The 25470-nt window shown below is 43.6% G+C and overlaps 1 protein-coding gene across 5 annotated transcripts in view; it reads left to right on the top strand.

The window, feature by feature from the left end:
- LOC139538660 (interleukin-1 receptor accessory protein-like 1) overlaps window positions 1–25470 on the top strand; it is a 366089-nt gene that overhangs the window by 263044 nt on the left and 77575 nt on the right. For all 5 annotated transcript variants that reach the window (XM_071340975.1, XM_071340973.1, XM_071340977.1 and 2 more), the window contains exon 6: window positions 7038–7112. In XM_071340975.1, coding sequence (XP_071197076.1) covers window positions 7038–7112 — 75 coding nt within the window. The remainder of the gene's footprint in view (window positions 1–7037; window positions 7113–25470) is intronic.

The raw sequence follows: 25470 nt of genomic DNA, 5'->3' as shown, positions 1-25470 counted from the left end.
AACAGATAATGAAAAATGGTTTGATAATGATTGCAAAAATCTAAGAAAGTCATTGAGAAATATATCTAATCAAAAACACAGAGAACCAGACAACAAAAATATACGCCTTCAATATGGGGAAACACTGAAGCAATACAAACGCACCCTAAGAACAAAAAAGGAACAGCACATTAGAAATCAGCTGGATGGAATTGAGGAATCCATAGAATCAAACCACTTCTGGGAGAATTGGAATAAATTAAACAAACCTCATCATGAGGAGTTGGCTATCCAAAATGGGGATATGTGGAGAAATCACTTTGCAAACCTCTACAGCAATATAACAAAGAGCCCAGAACAAAAAGATATACAAGAAAAATTACAAATCCTTGAATTAGCAGTCAAAGACTATCAGAATCCTGTGGATACCCCAATTACAGAAGAAGAATTATTGGAAAAAATATGCAATCTCCAACCCAAAAAGGCCTGTGGTGCTGATGGGATTTTAAATGAAATGATCAAATATACAGACCACAAATTCAAATTGGCTATACTCAAACTCTTCAACATTATCCTCACTGCAGGTATTTTCCCCGATATTTGGAACCAGGGACTGATCACACCAATCTATAAAAATGGAGACAAATTTGACCCAAATAATTACAGAGGAATATGCGTTAACAGCAACTTGGGGAAAATTCTCTGCAGTATTATAAATAGCAGACTACATAATTTCCTTGACGAACACAACGTCCTGAGCAGAAGCCAGATTGGATTTCTAAAAAATTATCGTACAACAGACCACATTTACACCCTCCACACTCTAATTGATAAACAAGTTAACCAAAACAAAGGCAAAATCTACTCGTGTTTTGTAGATTTCAAGAAAGCATTTGATTCAATTTGGCACGAAGGTCTTTTTTATAAACTAATAGAAAGTGGTATTGGAGGGAAAACATATGATTTTATTAAATCAATGTACACTAAAAACAAATGTGCGGTTAAAATTGGCAACAAGCAAACAGACTTCTTCTCTCAGGGGCGGGGAGTGAAACAGGGCTGCCCAATAAGTCCAACATTATTTAACATCTACATGAATGAATTGGCAAAAACATTAGAAGAATCGACAGCACCTGGTATCACCCTACACAACACTGAAATCAAGTGTCTGCTGTACGCAGATGACCTGGTGCTGCTGTCTCCCACTAAAGAGGGGTTACAGCAACACCTAGATCATCTTCACAGGTTCTGTCAGACTTGGGCTCTGACCGTTAATCTAAAAAAAACAAATATAATGATATTCCAAAAAAGGTCCGGAAATAAGGATGACAAATATAAATTCTATTTGGACACAGTTCTATTAGAACACACCAAAAACTACACATATCTAGGACTAAATATCAGCAACACAGGTAGCTTTCACATGGCTGTGAATGAGCTGAGACAAAGCAAGAAGAGCATTCTATGCCATTAAAAGGAACATCAAAATTGAAATTCCAATTAGAATCTGGCTCAAAATTTTTCAATCAGTTATAGAACCAATTGCTCTATATGGCAGTGAAGTATGGGGTCCACTCTCTAATAATGAATTTACTAAATGGGACAAACATCCAATTGAAGTATTGCATGCAGAGTTTTGCAAGACTGTATTGCAAGTACAAAGAAAAACTCCAAATAACGCATGTAGGGCAGAATTGGGCCAATATCCCCTCCTCATTCGAATAGAAAAAAGAGCCATCAAATTTTACAACCATCTAAAAACAAGTGACCCTAAAACATTCCATCACACAGCTCTACAATGTCAAGAGATGAAACCAGAGAAGAGTCCCCTCAGCCAGCTGGTTCTGAGGCTCAGTTCACCAACCCAAACCAACCCCATAGAGCCTCGGGACAGCCCTCAGAAAATCTGGCCCAACCAAATCATCACAAAACAAAAAGAAAAATATATAACCTATTGGAAAGACACCACAAAAAATCAAAGTAAACTTCAATGCTATTTGGCTCTAAACAGACAGTACATGGTGGCAGACTATCTGACCACTGTGACTGATAGAAAACTGAGGAAAACATTGACTAGGTACAGACTCAGTGAGCACAGTCTGGCTATAGAGACCGGTCGTCACAGACAAACCTGGCTGCCCAGGGAGGACAGGCTGTGCTCACTCTGCTCCAGGGGAGAGGTAGAGACAGAAGTGCATTTCCTACTACACTGTGACAAATACTCAGACCTAAGAGCATATTTCTTTCCCAAAATTATAATTCAATACAAAGAATTTGAAACTATAAAAGATGAAGAAAAATTCAAATATTTGTTGGGTGAAAAGCCAAAATGTGCAGTTTTGGCAGCCAAATATGTGTCCTCCTGCCACAGCCTGAGGGACAGCCAGTGAAAAATGCAAAGTAATGTTGATAATATTTCCCATTTAGCTTAGTTTTGTTTTGTCTTTCGTACCAGGTCATGTGTCTTCTCAGTCATGTTGACACTGGTCTACTACTGTTGCTTTAATGTATTGTTGTTCTGATTAATATTGTTGTTGTAGCTGTTATTAATGGTAATCCCATGTCCACTACTACTATTATTATTACTGTTAGTCCCACCATTTATTTATATATAAATATATATATATTTTGTGTATATATATACATATATATTTTATTTAAATTTTTCGATATGTATACTTTGACAATGTAAGTAATAATAACTTGCCATGTCAATAAAGTCAATTGAATTGAATTGAATTGAGAGAGAGAGAGAGAGAGAGAGAGAGAGAGAGAGAGAGAGAGAGAGAGAGAGAGAGAGAGAGAGAGAGAGAGAGAGAGAGAGAGAGAGAGCACAGTCTGGCTATAGAGACCGGTCGTCACAGACAAACATGGCTGCCCAGAGAGGACAGGCTGAGAGGTAGAAACAGAGCTGCATTTCCTATTACACTGTGACAAATACTCAGACCTAAGAGAATATTTCTTTCCCAAAATTATAATTCAATACAAAGAATTTGAAACTATAAAAGATCAAATATTTATTGGGTGAAAAGCCAAAATGTGCAGTTTTGGCAGCCAAATATGTGTCCTCCTGCCACAACCTGAGGGACAGCCAGTGAAAGTGCAAAGTAATGTTGATAATATTTCCCATTTAGCTTAGTTTTGTTTTGTCTTTCATACCAGGTCATGTGTCTTCTCAGTCATGTTGAGACTGGTCTACTACTGTTGCTTTAATGTATTGTTGTTCTGATTAATATTGTTGTTGTTAATGGTAATCCCATGTCCACTACTACTATTATTATTGCTGTTGGTCCCACCATTTATTTATATATAAATATATATATATTTTGTATATACAGTGGGGAGAACAAGTATTTGATACACTGCCGATTTTGCAGGTTTTCCTACTTACAAAGCATGTAGAGGTCTGTAATTTTTATCATAGGTACACTTCAACTGTGAGAGACGGAATCTAAAACAAAAATCCAGAAAATCACATTGTATGATTTTTAAATAATTAATTTGCATTTTATTGCATGACATAAGTATTTGATCACCTACCAACCAGTAAGAATTCCGGCTCTCACGGACCTGTTAGTTTTTCTTTAAGAAGCCCTCCTGTTCTCCACTCATTACCTGTATTAACTGCACCTGTTTGAACTCGTTACCTGTATAAAAGACACCTGTCCACACACAATCAAACAGATTCCAACCTCTCCACAATGGCCAAGACCAGAGAGCTGTGTAAGGACATCAGGGATAAAATTGTAGACCTGCACAAGGCTGGGATGGGCTACAGGACAATAGGCAAGCAGCTTGGTGAGAAGGAAACAACTGTTGGCGCAATTATTAGAAAATGGAAGAAGTTCAAGATGACGGTCAATCACCCTCGGTCTGGGGCTCCATGCAAGATTTCACCTCGTGGGGCATCAATGATCATGAGGAAGGTGAGGGATCAGCCCAGAACTACACGGCAGGACCTGGTCAATGACCTGAAGAGAGCTGGGACCACAGTCTCAAAGAAAACCATTAGTAACACACTACGCCGTCATGGATTAAAATCCTGCAGCGCACGCAAGGTCCCCCTGCTTAAGCCAGTGCATGTCCAGGCCTGTCTGAAGTTTGCCAATGACCATCTGGATGATCCAGAGGAGGAATGGGAGAAGGTCATGTGGTCTGATGAGACAAAAATAGAGCTTTTTGGTCTAACTCCACTCGCCGTGTTTGGAGGAAGAAGAAGTATGAGTACAACCCCAAGAACACCATCCCAACCGTGAAGCATGGAGGTGGAAACATCATTCTTTGGGGATGCTTTTCTGCAAAGGGGACAGGACGACTGCACCGTATTGAGGGGAGGATGGATGGGGCCATGTATCGCGAGATCTTGGCCAACAACCTCCTTCCCTCAGTAAGAGCATTGAAGATGGGTCGTGGCTGGGTCTTCCAGCATGACAACGACACGAAGCACACAGCCATGGCAACTAAGGAGTGGCTCCGTAAGAAGCATCTCAAGGTCCTGGAGTGGCCTAGCCAGTCTCCAGACCTGAACCCAATAGAAAATCTTTGGAGGGAGCTGAAAGTCCGTATTGCCCAGCGACAGCCCCGAAACCTGAAGGATCTGGAGAAGATCTGTAGGGAGGAGTGGGCCAAAATCCCTGCTGCAGTGTGTGCAAACCTAGTCAAGAACTACAGGAAACGTATGATCTCTGTAATTGCAAACAAAGGTTTCTGTACCAAATATTAAGTTCTGCTTTTCTGATGTATCAAATACTTATGTCATGCAATAAAATGCAAATTAATTACTTAAAAATCATACAATGTGATTTTCTGGATTTTTGTTTTAGATTCCGTCTCTCATAGTTGAAGTGTACCTATGATAAAAATTACAGACCTCTACATGCTTTGTAAGTAGGAAAACCTGCAAAATCGGCAGTGTATCAAATACTTGTTCTCCCCACTGTATATACATATATATGTATATATACATATATATATATATATACATATATATATATATATTTTTCGGTATGTATACTTTGACAATGTAAGTAATAATGAACTTGCCATGTCAATAAAGTCAATTGAATTGAATTGAGAGAGAGAGAGAGAGACAGAGAGAGACAGAGAGAGAGAGAGACAGACAGACAGAGAGACAAGAGGAAGCGATTGAGAAGTACAGAAAGAGAGAGAGGGGGGGGTTGGTAATAAAGCTAAAGATGTAAGGGGCCCACTGAGGACAGTCTGAGGAGCAGACGTTAATGAAGGACTCAGGCTAACGAACTGCCCTGAGTAAAAACCCAGCACAGCACCACTCCACACACACAGCAATGTAATTAGTCTTCGGTTTGTGTGTATGTGTGTATCTCGTTTTTACTCTCTCATAACTTACTTAGAAGTTGTTCCAAACGTAAAATGTCAAAGTGTTTAAGGTTAAGTTCAGGCATTAACACTGAATGGTTAAGGTAAGCGTTAAGGTTTGGGCTTGAAACAAAATATAAAAACAACTTTCATACGCTGGATTCAAACGTTAAACCTTTGGAATCAGAGACAGATGCTTACGCCCGTCTGTCATCCCCGCCCACACCACACTAGCAACATCTAAACCTACATGAAGGTAACAGTGTTCAGTGTTGCCCCTAGTGGCCAGTTTCCACATCATTTCCCAAAGTCCTCAGACATGGATGGACGTCCAATACTGACTTGTATCACGGGTGACCTGTCTGTGTAGTGAGCTAGTAGGTACATTCATAGAGCCGTCGTTACTGCAATCCAAACTCTGAAGAACACACACCTGCACACCTACACACACAGACACACTGTCTCTGTGTCTTTAAAATGGTAAGTGGTGTACATACATGATCTCTCCTTGAAGAGCTGAACCCATCTCTCCCAAAACACACAAAGGCTTTTAACAGCAATAAAGTGTTCCGTGTTCTCCTGGTTCCCCAGGGAAAACGCTTCCACATTCTGCCAGCCAGCCATCCAGCCAGCCAGCCAGCTGCCCTGACATCCACCGTCTGGACGATTAGCATCATTAGAACATCAGCTCTACTACTCAATGAGACACACACACACACACACACACACACACACACACACACACACACACACACACACACAGAGACACAGAGAGAGAGAGAGAGAGAGAGAGAGAGAGAGAGAGAGAGAGAGAGAGAGAGAGAGAGAGAGAGAGAGAGAGAGAGAGAGAGAGAGAGAGAGAGAGAGAGAGAGACTCATTGTGATGACTCTTCACACACTCTTCTCTCTCTATCTTTCTCTCATAATCTGTCTCTATCTGTCTCTCTCTTTCTCTCTCTCATACTTGATGAGACACTCATCCCATGATGTCTGTTCAAACACGAAACACCATTCACTGGTGTCATGTCTCTGTCAAATCACTGACTAATTTATTAGTGTATAAGTAGGCCAAGCAAATTGCATGTCGATTCTATGGCCAATAGAGAGTAATATTACTCTTTATTGAAAGATAACGGAGAATAAGGGAAGAAAGGAGATGAAGGAGGAGTGGAACATAGTTGAGATTCATAGGAGGAGAGAGGGAAGAGAGGAGAGAGAGAGGGAGGGAAGAGAGAGAGAGATCTAGTGTACGTGTTGTCTTTGCTTTGGCAACAAGAGATGTGCTTAGCTGTCACTCCACCGAAGTCCATTAGTTCATTTTGAATGTGACATGACCACCAACGCTGCACCATCCCTTCCTGCTAGTCTGTTTTCTGGTTGCAGGATCCAGACTATGTCAACGCTTAATTGCTTTTAGAAGGTTCTGGTTTAGTGTCAGGGAGAGTTAAGACAACAGAGTATTTGAGGAAGCTGACTTCATGTGCTGCTGGAGGACTGTATGTACTTTTAGGAGTTTTCTACTTCAGAGAAGCTCACAAACTTTCTCTCTCTCTCTCTCGATCCCTGCTTCTCCCTCCCTCAGTCTATACTCTTATGAACAGGGCCTATGACTTTACCAAAGCAAGGTTCTGTAGTAGTAAGGTGGTGTTGACAATGGCATGGTATTCTAGTGTTAGAGTGTAATATCTAACATGTCTGAACTATGTGTTTCTTCATTCCAGCTCCTCTGACTGACAAGCCACCAAAGATCCTTTATCCTTCTGAGAACAAGATCAGCAACATGGAGCTACAGCTAGGTAAGAGCTTGGGCTGTATTACCTTTTTATTATCTGTAGGAGCTGTGTGTGTGCGTGTGTGTGCCTGTATTTGCTGTCAGGTGTGTGATGTGGCTACTAATCTGAACAGGTTTGTTTCAGTACGCTATGGACTGTGAGCTTCACCAAACCTCTCCTTTTCTCTCTCTATCTGTGGTCCTGCTGTGTTTTCCTCTATAATCTCTGAATCTCTCTTTCTCTCCTCTGTGGTGCTGTATACTAGAGTTGTGGCTGTGTGTACTCCAGAGAGAGAAAAAGAGACCCAGAACAAGAACTGCATCGCTACACGTCTGAGAAAGCGATGACTTCACACATCCTCTCAGTCTATAACTTCCCTTTCTCAGACAGATTGATGATGACAGTTTTACCTCTGGAAGAAGAACACTGACACTGTAACAACAACGAAATCTGTGTATGCAAATGGTGTTTACAAATGGTGCTTATGCTAATGTCCCGGTTCTGTTTCCTCAACAATGACATCTCCATATGGTGCCAGTGTTGTGTAGCGTGGTCGTCCACACGGAGAGGAGGTGGCTTACACTACCGCTGTTTGTCTTTGTTGACAGGGGTCACGGTGGGCGAGGTGTGTGTGTGTGACAGCATATTGCCTGAGTTCTGGGCACAGTCAGATGTCCACATGGTGCTTGCTGCTGTCTGAATGGCTAAACAGCTTCCCTTTGTCTGTCAGGGTGAAAGGCATCGGACGGCAGGCAGATACAATGTGTCTGTGTCTGTGTGTTGCTCTACAGAGTGCTTTGCAGAGACAATGCCACTCCTGTCTTTGGTGTTTTGTTGTTGTTAGGGAGACAGGTGGGTTATTTAAGCAATAAGGCCCAAGGTGGTGTGGCATATGGCCAATATACCAAAAACACCCGAGGTGCCTTATTGTTGTTATAAACTAGGTACCAATGTCATTAGAGCAGTAAAAATACATTTTTGTCATACCCATGGTATATGGTCTGATATACCACAGCTTTCAGCCAACATGTCTGACCAAGGGCGAATAGACTACCTTTAATGGACTGACATACATGCAAGCCAGTACACACACACAAACAAACACACACACACACACAAAAACAAACACACAAGTATACCCGGGTGTGTGGGTGCGTGTATATGTGTGTATGGGCTCCCAGCAGAGAGAGGGACGCTCAGAGACACTAAGATAAATATTTTACAGCTTGACTCCATTTTGTTTTTCTCACACACTTCCACAGAGCAGGGATGAAGAAGCCACTCCCTCCAGATGCGCTTCTCTTTTATTTAGTTGTATTTATTTATTCTCCTCTTTCTTAATATTTGTCGAGTCATGCCCCTAGCAGCTTTATGGAGCGATATGGCAGATTTACTGTGGGGAGCCGGCAGCACTGAGGGCGTCCCTGATGGAGAGAGGTAGGAGAGAAAGTGAGAGGGGAGAGTACAAGGGGGGTGGAGATAGAGAGATAAAGAAAAATAGGAGAGAGGGAGAGAGAGAAATCAAAAGAGAAAGGCATAAAAAGAGTCATAGAGAGAGAGAAAGGGAGAGAGATAGTGTGGGTAGCCAATATGGAGGCAGGAGGAAGAGAGAAAGGGATGGAAGGAATAAATGAAGGAAGGAAGGAGGGCAGTAAAAGCGGTGGCGTAAGCAGAGGGATAAATCTGCAGCGAGAGAGAGACAGAGAGAGAGATGCCGGGAAACACAGACCGCTTTATCTCCTCTACAAAGCTGCTGGCCAATGCAGCTCTAACCTACCCACAATATAGCTTTAAAGAAACACACTCTCACACACTCATTGTACATAGGTACACACATACATACACGCACACACAGTTTTCCTAGTCAGGGCAAGTATTCCGAAAACCTCTTGGCCCCAGTTCTAACCACTATACCTCACAATCTGGAACTGCTGTTATTTTCTATATGGGAATACTTGGCTACTCCTCCATTACAGTCAATGGAGTTGTGATTGTACTGTACATTACTAGCTGTATAATACCCTCCGCCTCCAGAACACCACCTCTACTGCCACCACTACTGTACCTGCAGCAGCAGATATACTGTCTGCCCCCCCAGGGTTGAGTTGGTGCAGTCCACATTGCCTTTCAAGGAATATGGGGAATGATTCATGCTGTGACGTCCCTGGAGGAGTGTCCGTCATCCCTGAAAACATTCCGATGGGAAGGGAGTGGGACACACTCTAACACACACACACCTCACAACACACACACACACCTCACAACACACACACAACACACACACACCCCACAACACACACACAACACACACACACCCCACAACACACACACATTCTCTCTCTCTCACATCCTTTGTGATGTTCCCTCAGGGTGATTTGTCATGGATTCGCTATCCCAGAGGAGGGGAGTGAGAGATTCGCACACGCTCACGCAGCAGTCCAACCAGAAGTGCACACACACACACACACACACACACACACACACACACACACACACACACACACACACACACACACACACACACACACACACACACACACACACACACACACACTCCTTGCACCATTTGTAGTGGGAGTGAGTGGGTCACACACACGCTAACGGTGCAGTCCTCTCTAAGCGTGGGATAATTGTAACTGAGGGTTTTACTAGCCCCCAAAGCCAGCAGATGGGAGCACTCTAGTGGAAAGGAATTAGACTCCATTATTTCACAGGCCAGGCTCCATCAACACAGGATAGCAGTCAAGAAGCCTGTATCTGGAAGCACAGTCATACATTTTTCACACATACAAACACACACACTTTGATGATACACACTTTGGCATTCATCAGAAATATACTGACAATCAGAGTTTGCTGACTACCCTGGTTTCCATGGTGCTTTACTGGTGGATTTGTGACAAGCATAGAGGGAGGTTGACACACACACCTCCCTGACACACACACACACTGACACATACTCCAGCTTAAAACACTAGAGCTTTGATCTGCTACAGTATGGATTCCCTCAGCACAGCCCCCACCCATCCCCCCACTCTCTCGTTCTCTCCCTCCCTCCCTCCCGTGCTCTCCCTGCTCTCTGTCTATCCGAGCTCCAGGGGCATCAGTGTGATGTAACCAACAGTCTCCCACTGTGCTGCAGTGTCATTCCCCCCCCAGTAGGAGGAGAGCACATCTATAGAACAAAAGTGTTGTGTTCAACAACACAACTGCTGTGTGGAGACTGAATGTGCCGTGATGTTCAGTAGGACTATTCAGTGTGATGATGCTACTATCGTACAATACAAGGTATGCAGAGCAGAGCTATGATGATTGTGTGGTATGAAGGAGATATGAAATGACTGGCCCCCTGCTATACCTCTATAAGCCCTCTACCCTTAAGGTGTCCATGTGCTTCCCAGCCGAAACCGTTCAGAAGAGCATACAGTATATTATGACGACGTATTTGTTAGCTTTGGACTTCGGTGAGTTTTTGGGGGGCTGTTCGTGTACACAAAAAAAATTCTGAAGGCAAGCCGAAAATCGGAGCCGAAATCTACGCCCCTTCGTCGGTGATTGGTCAACAGTAGGGATTATTCATTAAAGGGACGACTTGTTTTCATGCAGATTTTTTCATTTCACTTTTTTTCCTCATTTTACAAGCAAAGGTCTTTTAAGGGAGTATAGGATCACACTCGTTCGGTTCTCCTAGCCGACTTCGGCAAGCCGTCAGCCGAACTGAAGCATGCTGATGCCTTTACAATTCACACTGTTAAAAAAATGTTATCTTTCCTGCCGTCTCTCTCAGCCTTCTACCCACATTTGCTTTATGGTTTCAAACGCACGCACGCACACACACACAAACACACACACACATACCTTTCTGTGACACCTGACATGCCATGTTTCCGTGATAGCTGAAATTGGCAAGCTGCTGAGGCAGCCAGGTTTCTCAAGATCCACTGTGAAATTTGACGTCCGTCCAGGTAAGCAGAACATCAGGAGATTACTTCAAAACCGGGCATTATGGGCAACGGTGTGCGCTATTACCATCAAGTAGGCTTTTGCTAGGGCATTGTGGACGGGGATGGTGGATAGGCGTAAGCCGCGAGCTCCGGCTAGGCACTTGTTTAAAAAAAGAAATACATGTAAACCCTATCCCTTACCTTAAATATGCACTTTTTTTCATGACCCAAAATATTGTATTTTCAGCTGTTTGAAGCTGGTGTAGTAAACCGAAAGTAAAAGACGCAAAAATGAAACTTGAGAACGGGAAGCACAGAAATAGCGCACATAGAACAGATCTACTGCTTCTTAGACTTGCCCAAAAAGTTACATATTGCAGCTTTAACTCTTCGGCATTAATGCCTAAAGTTAACCTTCCGAAATTTGACGTTAATAATGGACAAACGTCAGATTCTCCAGTGAGACTGTGAGAGCTTGTTGGCTGAAGGCTGCTGAAGGTCAGGGTTCGAGTCACACGCTAAATTACTCTTTCTCTCTCTCTGCCTCGCCATTTGTATGTTTTCAGCTCAGGCACTACTTTCATCCACTCTAGTTTATGTTGTCCTTTGTACACGCTTGACTTGAGAAGGGAGTGTGAGTCTATTTGTGTGTGTATGTGTGTACATGCATGTGTTTGTTGCATCTGTCAGAGGGAGAACATGAGAGAATTCACTGTATTCACTATCACACTATGGCCATAGCAGAGAGAGAGAGAGACAGAGAGAGAGAGAGAGAGAGAGAGAGAGAGAGAGAGAGAGAGAGAAGGGTGATGAACTCTCTATTTCAGGGTTCCCCAACATTTTATGTCCAACAAATTAGGCCCGCATGTGGTTTTATTTGGCCCCCCAAGTTTTCTGAGCAAAGATGTTTTATTTTCTTTTTTATTGTTGGACATAAAAAGACTGGAAGTCTGTGATTTTAATTATGGAAATCTGTTCCCAAGTATTCCCACTCATAATAGAGAGATAGGTGATCATATACAAATGTAAGCAAGGTTTGAAATGATTATGTTTTAGTCAAACATTATATCTGTTTGGGCTTCTTGCAGTCAATTTACAGTCTACAAATGATTTGTAATTATGTTCCTGCCGCCCGACCATCCGCTCAAGAAAAAATTAGCCCGCGGCTAAATCTAGTTGATGGTCCCTGCTCTAGTCACAGTGCTTCTCTAATGCTATGTAATTCATCAGGGTATTGTGGTTTTTAATTAACTAACTGCATGTATCTATATCTCTGACTCCAGGGCGTTAAGGTTAGAATGCAATTTCACAATTGGCTGTGTCTGGCTAATACATGCTGTTTGTTTGGAGGTTTGTCTCACAATGCATGGAGGGCTCCATTGTAAAGGAGAAGGGTTGTGATTAGGGCTGTTGGGGTGACCGTATTATCACCACACCAGCGATCACCAGTCATGAAGGCAGTCAAATTCCACTTGACAGTTTAGTCACGGTAAATAGGCTTCTCCAAGCTCTGATGCTGCTGATGGTCAATAGTAGCCTACCAAACTTGTTAACTGCCTGGTACTCAGCACTCCATCGGCCCTTAAATCACTCTGACGTCAATGCAAATGTAATCAAAAATCTAATCAAACACTTCATGAGAGCCCATGAGCTCATGTTGCTCAACATTTCTATTTCTATGCAATTGCGCGAGAAAACAGAGTGGTGGCCTCTACTAAAAAGAGGATGATCACATCAGCTTTATATAAGCTAAGCCTACTATATTTATCAACTTTCCTAATAGTAAGCACATTGCTTATCTTTACAACAAGAGTATAACCTACCTGGCTGGCATGAAAATGAACCATGGGAAAAGTGTCCTCCATTCGCTATTTAAGTGCATAGATGACATGTATTTTTTCCCACTGCCCCTTGTTCGAGACAGGTGCAAGATAATGGTCCCTTCTAAATCATAACAAATGTCACACATACATGATTTAGTATATGTAATGATAAGATTAAATAAAGAATAGTCTGATGGGTGACAATATTAGCCTATCACTTGTGAATTATATATTATCACTTGTGAATGATGCCCAGCATAAGAAACAATGCCTTTTTTTGCAACTTTTTCTAATCATAGTCACACACCTCATGTAGCCTAGTGTCACGCCCTGACCTTAGTTATCTTTGTTTTCTTTATTATTTTGGTTAGGTCAGGGTGTGACATGGGGGATGTATGTGTTTTGACTTGTCTAGGGGTTTTGTATGTTTATGGGGTGTTTACTAGTCTAGGTGTTTGTATGTCTATGGTTGCCTAGATTGGTTCTCAATTAGAGGCAGCTGTTTATCGTTGTCTCTGATTGGGAACCATATTTAGGCAGCCATATTCCGTTGGGTATTTCGTGGGTTATTGTCTATGTATTTGTTGCTTGTGTCTGCACTTTATATATATAGCTTCACGTTCGTTTTGTTGTTTTGATTAGTTTGTTTAACTTCTTGCAACTATAGGGGGTGCTGTTCCGCATTAGCATTTTTTGGTCTCCAAATTAAACTGCCTCGTGCTCAATTCTTGATCGTACAATATGCATATTATTGTTATTATTGGATAGAAAACACTTTCTAGTTTCTATAGCCGTTGGAATGTTGTCTCTGAGTGGTACAGAACTACTTCTACAGCACTTTTCCTGACAGGGAGTCAGATTTCAGAAATTTTGACCCCTGATCTGGGGGTCGGTTTTAAGGTGCCTGAACATGATATGGAGAAACCGACACTGCCTACGTCTTCCTCTGGGTGTCAGTACGTCATCACGCTTTGAATGGAGTCGATTGCACAATCAGAGCCACTATAAAACAAGAAGACGTGGAAGTACCGTCCTTTCCCTTCGCGCGTTTTACGCAAGATGAACATCGGACTTGCCTCTTTCCAAATGGTTGTTTAGCCAGTGATATTTCTCCGGTCATGTTTTTAGTCGTTATAGTTGTTAAAAACATCATAATGTAGTTAATTTGAACCATTTTATAGCAATTTATATCCGTTTAGTGCGATTTTGAGGAATTTCTTTGTCGTGCACTTTGAAGCTTTGGTCACGTTTCGGGGTCTCGGTCGATGTTAGTGGACATTTCGAAGGACAGAGGACATCTATCGACCAAAAGAAGATTAGACCCAAGAAAGGATACATTGCCCAAGAATCTGATGGAAAATCACCTCATAGTAAGAAATATTTAATATGATAAATCGTTGTTCTGTCGAAATATTTTAAACGCATAATCCGCCATTTTGTTTGTTATCGCTTCACTTGGCGAACCCTGTATTGCACAGTAAGGATAATTTTAGAAATGTAAATCAGCGGTTGCATTAAGAACTAATTTGTCTTTCGATTCCTGTCAACCCTGTATTTCTTAGTCAAGTGTATGATTAGCTTTCGATTAAACTAGATCACTCTGAAAGATGACGTCCGACATTTTGAGGCTTGATTTGCCAGTATTGTCATTGTATAACCACGGTTTTGTATGGCTAAATATGCACATTTTCGAACAAACTCTATATGTATGTTGTAAAATGATGTTACAGGAGTGTCATTGGAAGAATTCTGAGAAGGTTAGTGAAAAAATTAATATATTTTGGCGATGATTACGTTATAGCTCTCTTTGGCTTGAATCGATGCTCTGGTAACGTTTGCACATGTGGTATGCTAACTTATCGATTTATTGTGTTTTCGCTGTAAAACGCTTAGAAAATCTGAAATATTGTCTGGAATCACAAGATCAGGGTCTTTCCATTGCTATGCTTTGTCTATTCTTATGAAATGTTTTATGATGAGTAAATTGGTCATACACGTTGCTCTCTATAGTAATTCTAGTCGAGTTGTGATGGTCGGTGCAATTGTAAACTGTGATTTCTACCTGAAATATGCACTTTTTTCTAACAAAACCTATCCTATACCATAAATATGTTATCAGACTGTCATCTGATGAGGTTTTTTATTGGTTATTGGCTATCAATATCTTAGTTTAGCCGAATTGGTGATAGCTACTGGTGGAGAGAAAAAATGGTGGACAAAGAAATTGTGTATTTTGCTAACGTGTTTAGCTAATAGATTTACATATTGTGTCTTCCCTGTAAAACATTTAAAAAATCTGAAATGGTGGCTTTATTCACAAGATCTGTATCTTTCATCTGGTGTCTTGGACTTGTGATTTAATGATATTTAGATGCTACTATCTACTTGTGAAGCTATGCTAGCTATGCTAATCAGTGTGTGGGGGGGGTGGGGGGTGATCCCGGACCCGGGGTAGAGGCTCGTGAAAGGTTAAGTGTTCTTCGTTTCGTTATTAATAAATAGAAGAATGTATTCGTATCACGCTGCGCCTTGGTCCTCCGCTCTTCCTCCATACAACAAACGTGACACCTAGCCCATAGACCTATATGTTTTGATAAGGTTTGTATCACAACTAAAGTGGACAAATGTTTATCAACATTTTAAGCTAAACATTCTGATCTGCTGCGTCACCCACATTGCATAAAAAATGTTTTTTGATGCTAGTGGTTGTATTAATTTGGGATCTATCACATCCCACAACTGTCCCAAATTAATTTGGAATATTTATTTCTCACACAGAATAGAATATGTCAACTTTTGTACTATGGGGGATAGTAGATTGACATAGGTTAGTGCTTTTGCTGTTTGTTAGGCCTACTCATCTTGTTGGCTGACGAAAAGTAAATGTGGACAGTTCTTCCAATATTTTCAATATGCACCTCGGAATTGGAAAAAGATGTGTGCAGTTGCGTCCCCGATGTGTCTGTCTTCACTTGTAGCCTGTGAAAATGACCCAATCACGTGATGGAGACCCATGTGAGTGAGAGGTGCTCTGGGAGCGCGCAGCACTCAGGGAGAAGTGCACAACGCAGCACTCCAGGCCAAGGGCACAATGGCCACTGGCTGCAAAATACATTTTTTAGGGTGCATTACGGCCATACGAAGGGGATGCCACCGTGAAATTCGAGGCATTATCAAGTGCTTGTTAAATTGTGAATGAGAGACTGATGAAGTGTGTACACCCTGCGCAATAAAACACAGCAGAGCTCATGCCTTTCAAGCGACTTTTTTCAAATCATCATTAGTTGCATCATGCAGCCTTACAATGTATTAAAAATCAAAACTTATAGCCCAACTTTTGTAGAACAACTAAAGTTGCATTCATAACTCTAAATTAAGCATATAGGAGCACCAGTTTCTTTCTTAATTGCTCAACACAGAATAGTGCATAGCGCACTCCCTCAAATTGTTTGCAGAAAATATCCTTTGTATTTTATTCAGCTTTGTTCAATTGTATTCTTCATACTATAAAATAGTATAACATAATGCCTGGGAATTATAAGTAAATGTTTTCTGCTAAATTAACTAGTGTAGCCCACAGCCATATGTTATAGCTAGATCAGGACCTAACATATGGACAACTCACAGTATGCTATTCTGTTCTTCTGAAATAGACTACATTTTCTTCATATCATGTTTCTTTAGACCTGTCTAAAATAAATAATGGATTTATTGTTAAGCTGTAGGCTATATTACATGGATTTATTAGACTTTTTAAAATGTAGATGTTCCAAAGTTCTGCATCAGTGTCTTGTGTGGAAGCCAGGAGATGCTAAATGTGTTTAATTAACGGCAAATTACAGTGAGACCGACAGTTATTTGCTTGACAATCACCTGCTGACGAAATGTCATTGCCACCACAGCCGTAGTTGTGATCAGTGCAGCTTGTCAGTGCAGCTTGTCAGTGAAAACCATATTGGTGAAGGGTTGCGGTCAATTTCATTTCAACTCCATCAATTCAGTACATCGAATTAATGAATTTATGCATTGAGAAATCCTCCTTAAACGTAAATGTAACTTTTGATTGATTTTCTCTTCGATTAACATGACTGAATTGAAATTGAATTGCCCAGGTCCCATATGGGGTTTAGAAACATTCTGGAGATTTCTGCCTCATCACTCTGTACTGTACCATTCCGTTCCCACTAAGAAGACCCGGTGGTAAGTAACCCACAGTAAATGCCACGGCAACTGGGGTTGCTGCGAAACAAAGCTAACTGTTTAAGCGTGTGAACATTTGTCATTAATCACTGAGCGTGGAGCCCATAGTAGAGGCCAATGATTAACGAGCTAACAGCATGGCTACACAGACCCTACAGGATGGAGGGAGATGATAAGGAGGGAGGGAGGGATGAGAGAGAGAGAGCGTGAGAGAGGGTGGGAGAAAGGGAGCGATGGAGATATAAAGGGGAGAGGGAGGGGGGGATAGAGAGAGAGAGAGGGATGGAGGGAGGGAGGGATATATAAAGGGGAGAGAGAGGGAGGGATATATAAAGGGGGGAGGGAGGGATATATAAAGGGGAGAGGGAGGGAGGGAGGGATATATAAAGGGGAGAGGGAGGAAGGGAGGGATATGTAAAGGGGAGAGGGAGGGAGGGAGGGATATATAAAGGGGAGAGGGAGGGAGGGATATGTAAAGGGGATAGGGAGGGAGGGAGGGAGGGATATGTAAAGGGGATAGGGATGGAGGGAGGGATATGTAAAGGGGATAGGGATGGAGGGATATATAAAGGGGAGAGGGAGGGAGGGAGGGAGGGATATGTAAAGGGGATAAGGATGGAGGGATATATAAAGGGGAGAGGGAGGGAGGGAGGGATATATAAAGGGGAGAGGAAGGGAGGGAGGGAGGGATATGTAAAGGGGATAGGGATGGAGGGATATATAAAAGGGGAGGGAGGGATATATAAAGGGGATAGGGATGGGGGGATATATAAAGGGGATAGGGAGGGAGGGAGGGATATATAAAGGGGAGAGGGAGGGAGGGAGGGAGGGAGGGAGGGAGGGAGGGAGGGAGGGAGGGATATGTAAAGGGGATAGGGATGGAGGGATATATAAAAGGGGAGGGAGGGATATATAAAGGGGATAGGGATGGGGGGATATATAAAGGGGATAGGGAGGGAGGGAGGGATATATAAAGGGGATAGGGAGGGAGGGAAGGATATATAAAGGGGAGATGGAGGGAGGGATATATAAAGGGGAGAGGGAGGGAGGGAGGGATATATAAAGGGGAGAGGGAGGGAGGGAGGGATATGTAAAGGGGATAGGGATGGAGGGATATATAAAAGGGGAGGGAGGGATATATAAAGGGGATGGGGATGGGGGGATATATAAAGGGGATAGGGAGGGAGGGAGGGATATATAAAGGGGATAGGGAGGGAGGGAGGGATATATAAAGGGGAGAGGGAGGGAGGGATATATAAAGGGGAGAGGGAGGGAGGGAGGGATATATAAAGGGGAGAGGGAGGGAGGGAGGGATATATAAAGGGGATAGGGAGGGAGGGAGGGATATATAAAGGGTAGAGGGAGGGATGGAGGGATATATAAAGGGGAGAGGGAGGGAGGGAGGGATATATAAAGGGGATAGGGATGGGGGGATATATAAAGGGGATAGGGAGGGAGGGAGGGATATATAAAGGGGATAGGGAGGGAGGGAGGGATATATAAAGGGGAGAGGGAGGGAGGGAGGGATATATAAAGGGGAGAGGGAGGGAGGGAGGGAGGGATATATAAAGGGGAGAGGGAGGGAGGGAGGGATATATAAAGGGGATAGGGAGGGAGGGAGGGATATATAAAGGGGAGAGGGAGGGATGGAGGGATATATAAAGGGGAGAGGGAGGGAGGGAGGGATATATAAAGGGGATAGGGATGGGGGATATATAAAGGGGATAGGGATGGGGGATATATAAAGGGGAGAGATAGGGAGGGAGGGAGGGATATATAAAGGGGCGAGATAGGGAGGGAGGGAGGGATATATAAAGGGGAGAGATAGGGAGGGAGGGAGGGATATATAAAGGGGAGAGATAGGGAGGGAGGGAGGGATATATAAAGGGGAGGGATAGGAAGGAGATGGACAGTACATGTAACAGCCATAATATGTGAAGTGCACCCACACATTCTGTTCCTTTCCATTCATGGCTGATGGAATTACTGCTATAATGGCCAGGTAATTATTCTGTAGGACATTTGGCTTTACTTTACAAAAGACTGAATTATGTATTCAGGTGCGCGCGTGTGTGTGTGTGTGTGTGTGTGTGTGTGTGTGTGTGTGTGTGTGTGTGTGTGTGTGTGTGTGTGTGTGTGTGCCTGTTTCAAGTTTCAAGTTTTATTAGTCATATGTACAGGATTCACACGGTCCAATGAAATGCTTACTTGCAGGCTCCTCCTCAACAATGCAGCAACAATAAGAAGTAATAAAAGCATGTGTGTGCATCAATTTCAGCATTGTCTTTTAAAAAGGCCATTATTATGTATTCATGGTGCTTTTTAGGGTAGAACTTGGTTAAACTACACTCCATCAAAAGCAGGATTATGGTATATGTATATGTTAACCCAGTTAGATAGACTATGTTGTTTGTTAAAGCCTAAACACAGGCTTGTTTAGTACAGGGTTTTCTATTCATTCCATTATTCCCACTAAATGGAGGCAGATCTTTATAGGGATGTGATTGGTAATGGTCCCACTTACCAAAGCCCTGGTTCATTGACACTGTCAGAGAAGCAACTATGTTTACTGGCGGATTGATAACGCTCGGCTAAGCTAGGAAAAGTGAAACACTTCATCAGACTTCTCTAGCTTTTTAAAAAATTCTCTCTCTTGAGATGCTCCTGTTTTCACCCTTGTCTTTCTCTGTCTTGTGTTCTCTCTCTCGCTCTTCTGAATGAAGCCTGTCCCTTGTCTTTCTCTGTCTTGTGTTCTCTCTCTCGCTCTTCTGAATGAAGCCTGTCCCTTGTCTTTCTCTGTCTTGTGTTCTCTCTCTCGCTCTTCTGAATGAAGCCTGTCCCTTGTCTTTCTCTGTCTTGTGTTCTCTCTCTCGCTCTTCTGAATGAAGCCTGTCCCTTGTCTTTCTCTGTCTTGTGTTCTCTCTCTCGCTCTTCTGAATGAAGCCTGTCCCTTGTCTTTCTCTGTCTTGTGTTCTCTCTCTCGCTCTTCTGAATGAAGCCTGTCCCTTGTCTTTCTCTGTCTTGTGTTCTCTCTCTCGCTCTTCTGAATGAAGCCTGTCCCTTGTCTTTCTCTGTCTTGTGTTCTCTCTCTCGCTCTTCTGAATGAAGCCTGTCCCTTGTCTTTCTCTGTCTTGTGTTCTCTCTCTCGCTCTTCTGAATGAAGCCTGTCCCTTGTCTTTCTCTGTCTTGTGTTCTCTCTCTCGCTCTTCTGAATGAAGCCTGTCCCTTGTCTTTCTCTGTCTTGTGTTCTCTCTCTCGCTCTTCTGAATGAAGCCTGTCCCTTGTCTTTCTCTGTCTTGTGTTCTCTCTCTCGCTCTTCTGAATGAAGCCTGTCCCTTGTCTTTCTCTGTCTTGTGTTCTCTCTCTCGCTCTTCTGAATGAAGCCTGTCCCTTGTCTTTCTCTGTCTTGTGTTCTCTCTCTCGCTCTTCTGAATGAAGCCTGTCCCTTGTCTTTCTCTGTCTTGTGTTCTCTCTCTCGCTCTTCTGAATGAAGCCTGTCCCTTGTCTTTCTCTGTCTTGTGTTCTCTCTCTCGCTCTTCTGAATGAAGCCTGTCCCTAGCTCACCATTGGGAGAGAGAGAGTGAGTGAGTGATGGGGTGATGGGGACAGGGAAATGAGCCCTGGGTGAACCTGTCAGAGTAAAGAGCATCTGAAAAACCCTGTCGCTCCTCACACACACACCACAGTGGCACCTTGGTGGCACCTTAATTGGGGAGGACGGGCTCGTGGTAATGACGAGTGGAATAGGTGGAATGGTATCAAACAGATGGTTCTACGTGGCTGATGCCATTCCATTTGCACCTTCTGGCCATTGTTATGAGCCGTCCTCCCCTCATCAGCCTCCTGTGACACACCCACTCTCCAGAAGGAAATGGCTCATAAGTAGACCACTTCAGGTGTGTGGTTAGAAGGGCCTTATTGCCAACCATATGTCTGGGGAGAGGGAAGGAGGAAGGGGAAGATGGTTAGGATAGAGGGTTAGGATTAGTGGAAGTTGTCAGAAGACCCCTTCTGTTCCCTTACGAAATGATTGTGTTGAGCATGATGCATTGGACTTACACTGTATAGCGATTTCACGGAGAAAGAGCGAGAGGGAGAGAGAAAGAGATGGGAGAGAGAGGGGGAAGAGAGACGGGAAAGAGAGAGGGGGGTGTTGGAAGATAAGGTATGCAGAGTAATAGAGAGAAAGGTGAAATGGGGGAGAACGGAGATTGAGGATGAGAAAGGGGGAAAGAGAGGACGAGTGCGAGAAAAACAGAGACGGGTAGAGTGAGAGGTGGAAGGAGACAGGGAGGGATTGGGGGACAGATGGAATGACATGCGTGAACAGCAAAGTGAGCTGGGGAAAAGGCTGCTTTGCCATTCACTTTGAAGCCTGCTCCACTTCTGTCTGTCTTGCATAACAGAACCAAGGAAAACAAGGCAAGAAGAGAGAGGAGGGGAGGAGGGAGAAGAGAGAGGAGGGGAGGAGGGAGAAGAGAGAGGAGGGGAGGAGGGAGAAGAGAGAGGAGGGGAGGAGGGAGAAGAGAGAGGAGGGGAGGAGAGAGAAGAGAGAGGAGGGGAGGAGGGAGGAGGGAGAAGAGAGAGGATGGGAGGAGGGAGAAGAGAGAGGAGGGGAGGAGAGAGAAGAGAGAGGAGGGGAGGAGGGAGAAAAGAGAGGGCGCCGAGAGACAGGAGGACACATCCAATTCAGAGCTTCTGATGCTTCCGCTCTCCCATTGGCTAGATGAGGATTTGGGGATTGTCACCAGAATCTGCGTTGTGATTGGCTAAAAGTGTTCAGTGCAAGGTCAAATGAGGTTTAGGACTTTAGATTACTCAGAGGGAAAGAGAGAGAGGGAGAGGGAGACATGAGACATGAAGAAAGGGTGATAGAAAGAGAGAAAGCAGGGCTATTAGTGAGAGAGTTAAAGATGAAGGTGTGTGTGTGCATGGTACAGTGTCATAGTAAGGAGCATGTGCATGGCATATATATATATATTGCACCCAAAAGATTCCTTTATTATCTCTCCTCTCTCCTGCATAGGAAACAGGCAAAGCACACACGCACCCACACACACACACACACACACACTCGGATCGTCCTTAATTGCCATCTGCAATCTGCGTGCTGTACACAATCAGTAATTTGTGCAGAAGCGCGGTACGGGGTAAATTACTGAGGCTCATTTACATGTGTGTTAATGGACTTCCTTACTTACTGGAGGAGACTGCTCTCTCTCGCATTCTCTCTTTCACACTCTCACTCACTCACTCACTCACTCACTCACTCACTCACACACTCACACACTCACACACTCACTCACACACTCACACACTCACACACACACTCACACACACACTCACACACACACACTGCCTGCCTCTTTCTCTGTGTGTATGGGTCCAAGGAAAAATAAGTAAAAGAGAGAGAGAACAACGTATGGTGGTGAATTTATCTAGCTAGCCAGACCGACCGTAGTGTTAGCCATGTCTTCAATCTCCAGAGCTTAGTACACCAAGTCATGTGGATCCTGTCAGACTCTTCTCTTAACTCACTGTAGAGATAGAAAGCTATAGTAAACAGCAATCCTACACTGTCCTCCACCCCTCCTCTCCCCTCTCCACTCTGTCCCCTATCTCTCTCCCCTCTCCACTCTGTCCCCTATCTCTCTCTCCTCTCCACTCTGTCCCCTATCTCTCTCTCCTCTCCACTCTGTCCCCTATCTCTCTCCCCTCTCCACTCTGTCCTCCATCCCTCCTCTCCCCTCTCCACTCTGTCCCCTATCTCTCTCCCCTCTCCACTCTGTCCTCCATCCCTCCTCTCCCCTCTCCACTCTGTCCCCTATCTCTCTCCCCTCTCCACTCTCTCCCCTATCTCTCTCCCCTCTCCACTCTGTCCTCCATCCCTCCTCTCCCCTCTCCACTCTGTCCCCTATATATCTCCCCTCTCCACTCTGTCCTCCAACCCTCCTCTCCCCTCTCCACTCTGTCCCCTATCTCTCTCCCCTCTCCACTCTGTCCCCTATCTCTCTTTCCTCTCCTCTCCACTCTGTACCCTATATCTCTCTACTCTGTCCCCTATCTCTATCTCCTCGCCACTCTGTCCCCTATCTCTCTCTCCCCTCTCCACTCTGTCCCCTCTCTCTCCTCTCCTCTCCACTCTGTCCCCTATCTCTCTCTCTCCTCTCCTCTCCACTCTGTCCCCTATCTCCCTCTCCTCTCCACTCTGTCCCCTATCTCCCTATCCTCTCCACTCTGTCCCCTATCTCTCTCTCCTCTCCACTCCACTCTGTCCCCTATCTCTCTCTCCTCTCCACTCTGTCCCCTATCTCCCTCTCCTCTCCACTCTGTCCCCTATATCTCTCTCCTCTCCACTCTGTCCCCTATCTCCCTCTCCTCTCCACTCTGTCCCCTATATCTCTCTCCTCTCCACTCTGTCCCCTATATCTCTCTCCTCTCCACTCTGTCCCCTATCTCTCTCTCTCTCTCCTTTCCACTGCTCTGTTTTCCTCTCCATCCTCTCTACCCTTCTCCATCCTCTCTCCCCTTCTCTATCCTCTCTCCTTTCTTCCAATTCTCAGCTCTTTCTCCTTCTTCCCCTCTTCACTCCTCTCTCCATCCTCTGGAAGGTGTAATCAGTGTAGAACAAAGGAATGGTGACTTTTTAACTACAGGCTCTGTTTTTCTTAATGACTGCCCTCCATGCCAATAATTACTCCCTGGATTTAAATAAAACATACACACACCACACACACACAGTGGTTACTAAGCAACAGTCACACAGCTGAGGGTATTGTGGTATTGTGTGTGTTAGTGTGTTCAATTCTGGTTCTGTGATACGTCAAGTAAACTTTCTTAGCAGATAACGACAACATGACAACAACAGTAGCTGTAGATGATGTAATGAAAAGGTGGAGGGTGGTTGGTAATGGAGGACATCAGGCGGATCCACGTCTGGGTGTTGGGCAGAACTCCTAGGTCCTGGAGAACAGAAGTTAAAGGGAACAGGGGAGTGGACAGAGACGTAAACAAGCAAACACACAGGTTACATGTCGATCAGGTTTGTAAAAATACAAGAATTGATTGGTTTAATTTAAATTAAATGTTTGATTAGACATGCAATAATGCTAATGGCAGACATAGAAAAGAAAGAAAGGATACCTGTCTGTAATTTTTAACGTTAGAGGGGTTGATGAGGGTGGTAAGGAATGAGAGGAGGTCTCCAGAGATGGAAAAAGGAGGAAGATATGGGATGAGTGTGCAGATTGTTGGGCAATCAGACGTCACTAGATGCAGAATTTCGTCTGGAGGGAGAGGAGAGAAAGAGTTAGAGGAGGAGAGAGGAAGAGGCAGAATCAAGAGACAGGAGGTGCTGCAGCTAGTTCTTCATGTCACTTGTCCTCGACAGCGAGCCAGTCTCAGAAGGGGGGGCTTGAATTCTGCTCAAGCTGGTCGTCGTCTCTCCTCCGTCTCAGAACATGGCAGAACCCCTGGAGATCAAAAGCAGAGCAAAGGGAAGAGGGGAGGGGTCAGGGGTCAGGGGTAGCAGGATGAAAAGGCAAACACAAATGTTACTTAATTTTCAATAACACGGGCCTGGTTTAGTTGAAAGCTCTCTCACCACGTCAAGGTACAAACTGAGAGGTATTTGTATGCTTTATAAACCCAGTTTAATTTAGGCCCTTAACCCCCTACTCTATCTTTTCAACGTTTGACCTGATGGGGCTTGGTAGGTGTAGCAATATGGTGATGACCACCCTGCTGTGTAATGGGCTCTGAGACACTTCTGCCATATTACATACACACATCTAGAACCTCCAGATAGGCAAACACTATCTAGGAACCAATATCCAATTCCAAACCAACCCTAACGTTTGGCTAGGGAGAAAGGGTTATTTTAGGCCCAGTAAGGAACTGGGCAACTGAATAGTCAATTTCAGTAAATAAAAGTATTTACTATGCAAATAAACACATTTACAGCCAATTCAAGAGCCTTTAAAATATGTATCAGCATGCAGACTCCTTCAACTCACAGAAAAAATGTACAAATATTTACATGATTGTAAATGTTACTTGCAATACAAGACAGTTACTGTACTGTACATGTGCTGCAGTGCCTTCAGAAGGTATTCATACCCCTTGACTTATTCTAAATTTGTTTGTGTTACAGCCTTAATTCAAAATTGATTAAATAGATTGTTTTTCACACCCATCTACACACAACCCCAAAATAATGACAAAGTGAAAAAAAAATCAATTTTCCATTTTTTATTTTCCAAATTCTTAATGCTCTGTCACATTAGTTGTTGATCATTGCTAGACAACCATTTTCAGGTTTTGCCATAGATTTTCAAGTAGATTTCAGTCAAAACTGTAACTTGGAGGTTCACTGTCTTATTGGTAAGCAGCTCCAGTGTAGATTTGGCCGTGTTT

The sequence above is a fragment of the Salvelinus alpinus genome, chromosome 14 (genome assembly GCF_045679555.1).
Source record: "Salvelinus alpinus chromosome 14, SLU_Salpinus.1, whole genome shotgun sequence".
NCBI lineage: Eukaryota > Metazoa > Chordata > Actinopteri > Salmoniformes > Salmonidae > Salvelinus > Salvelinus alpinus.
The sequence above is the reverse complement of the archived record's forward strand: the minus strand, read 5'-3'. Positions and strand labels throughout refer to the sequence as shown.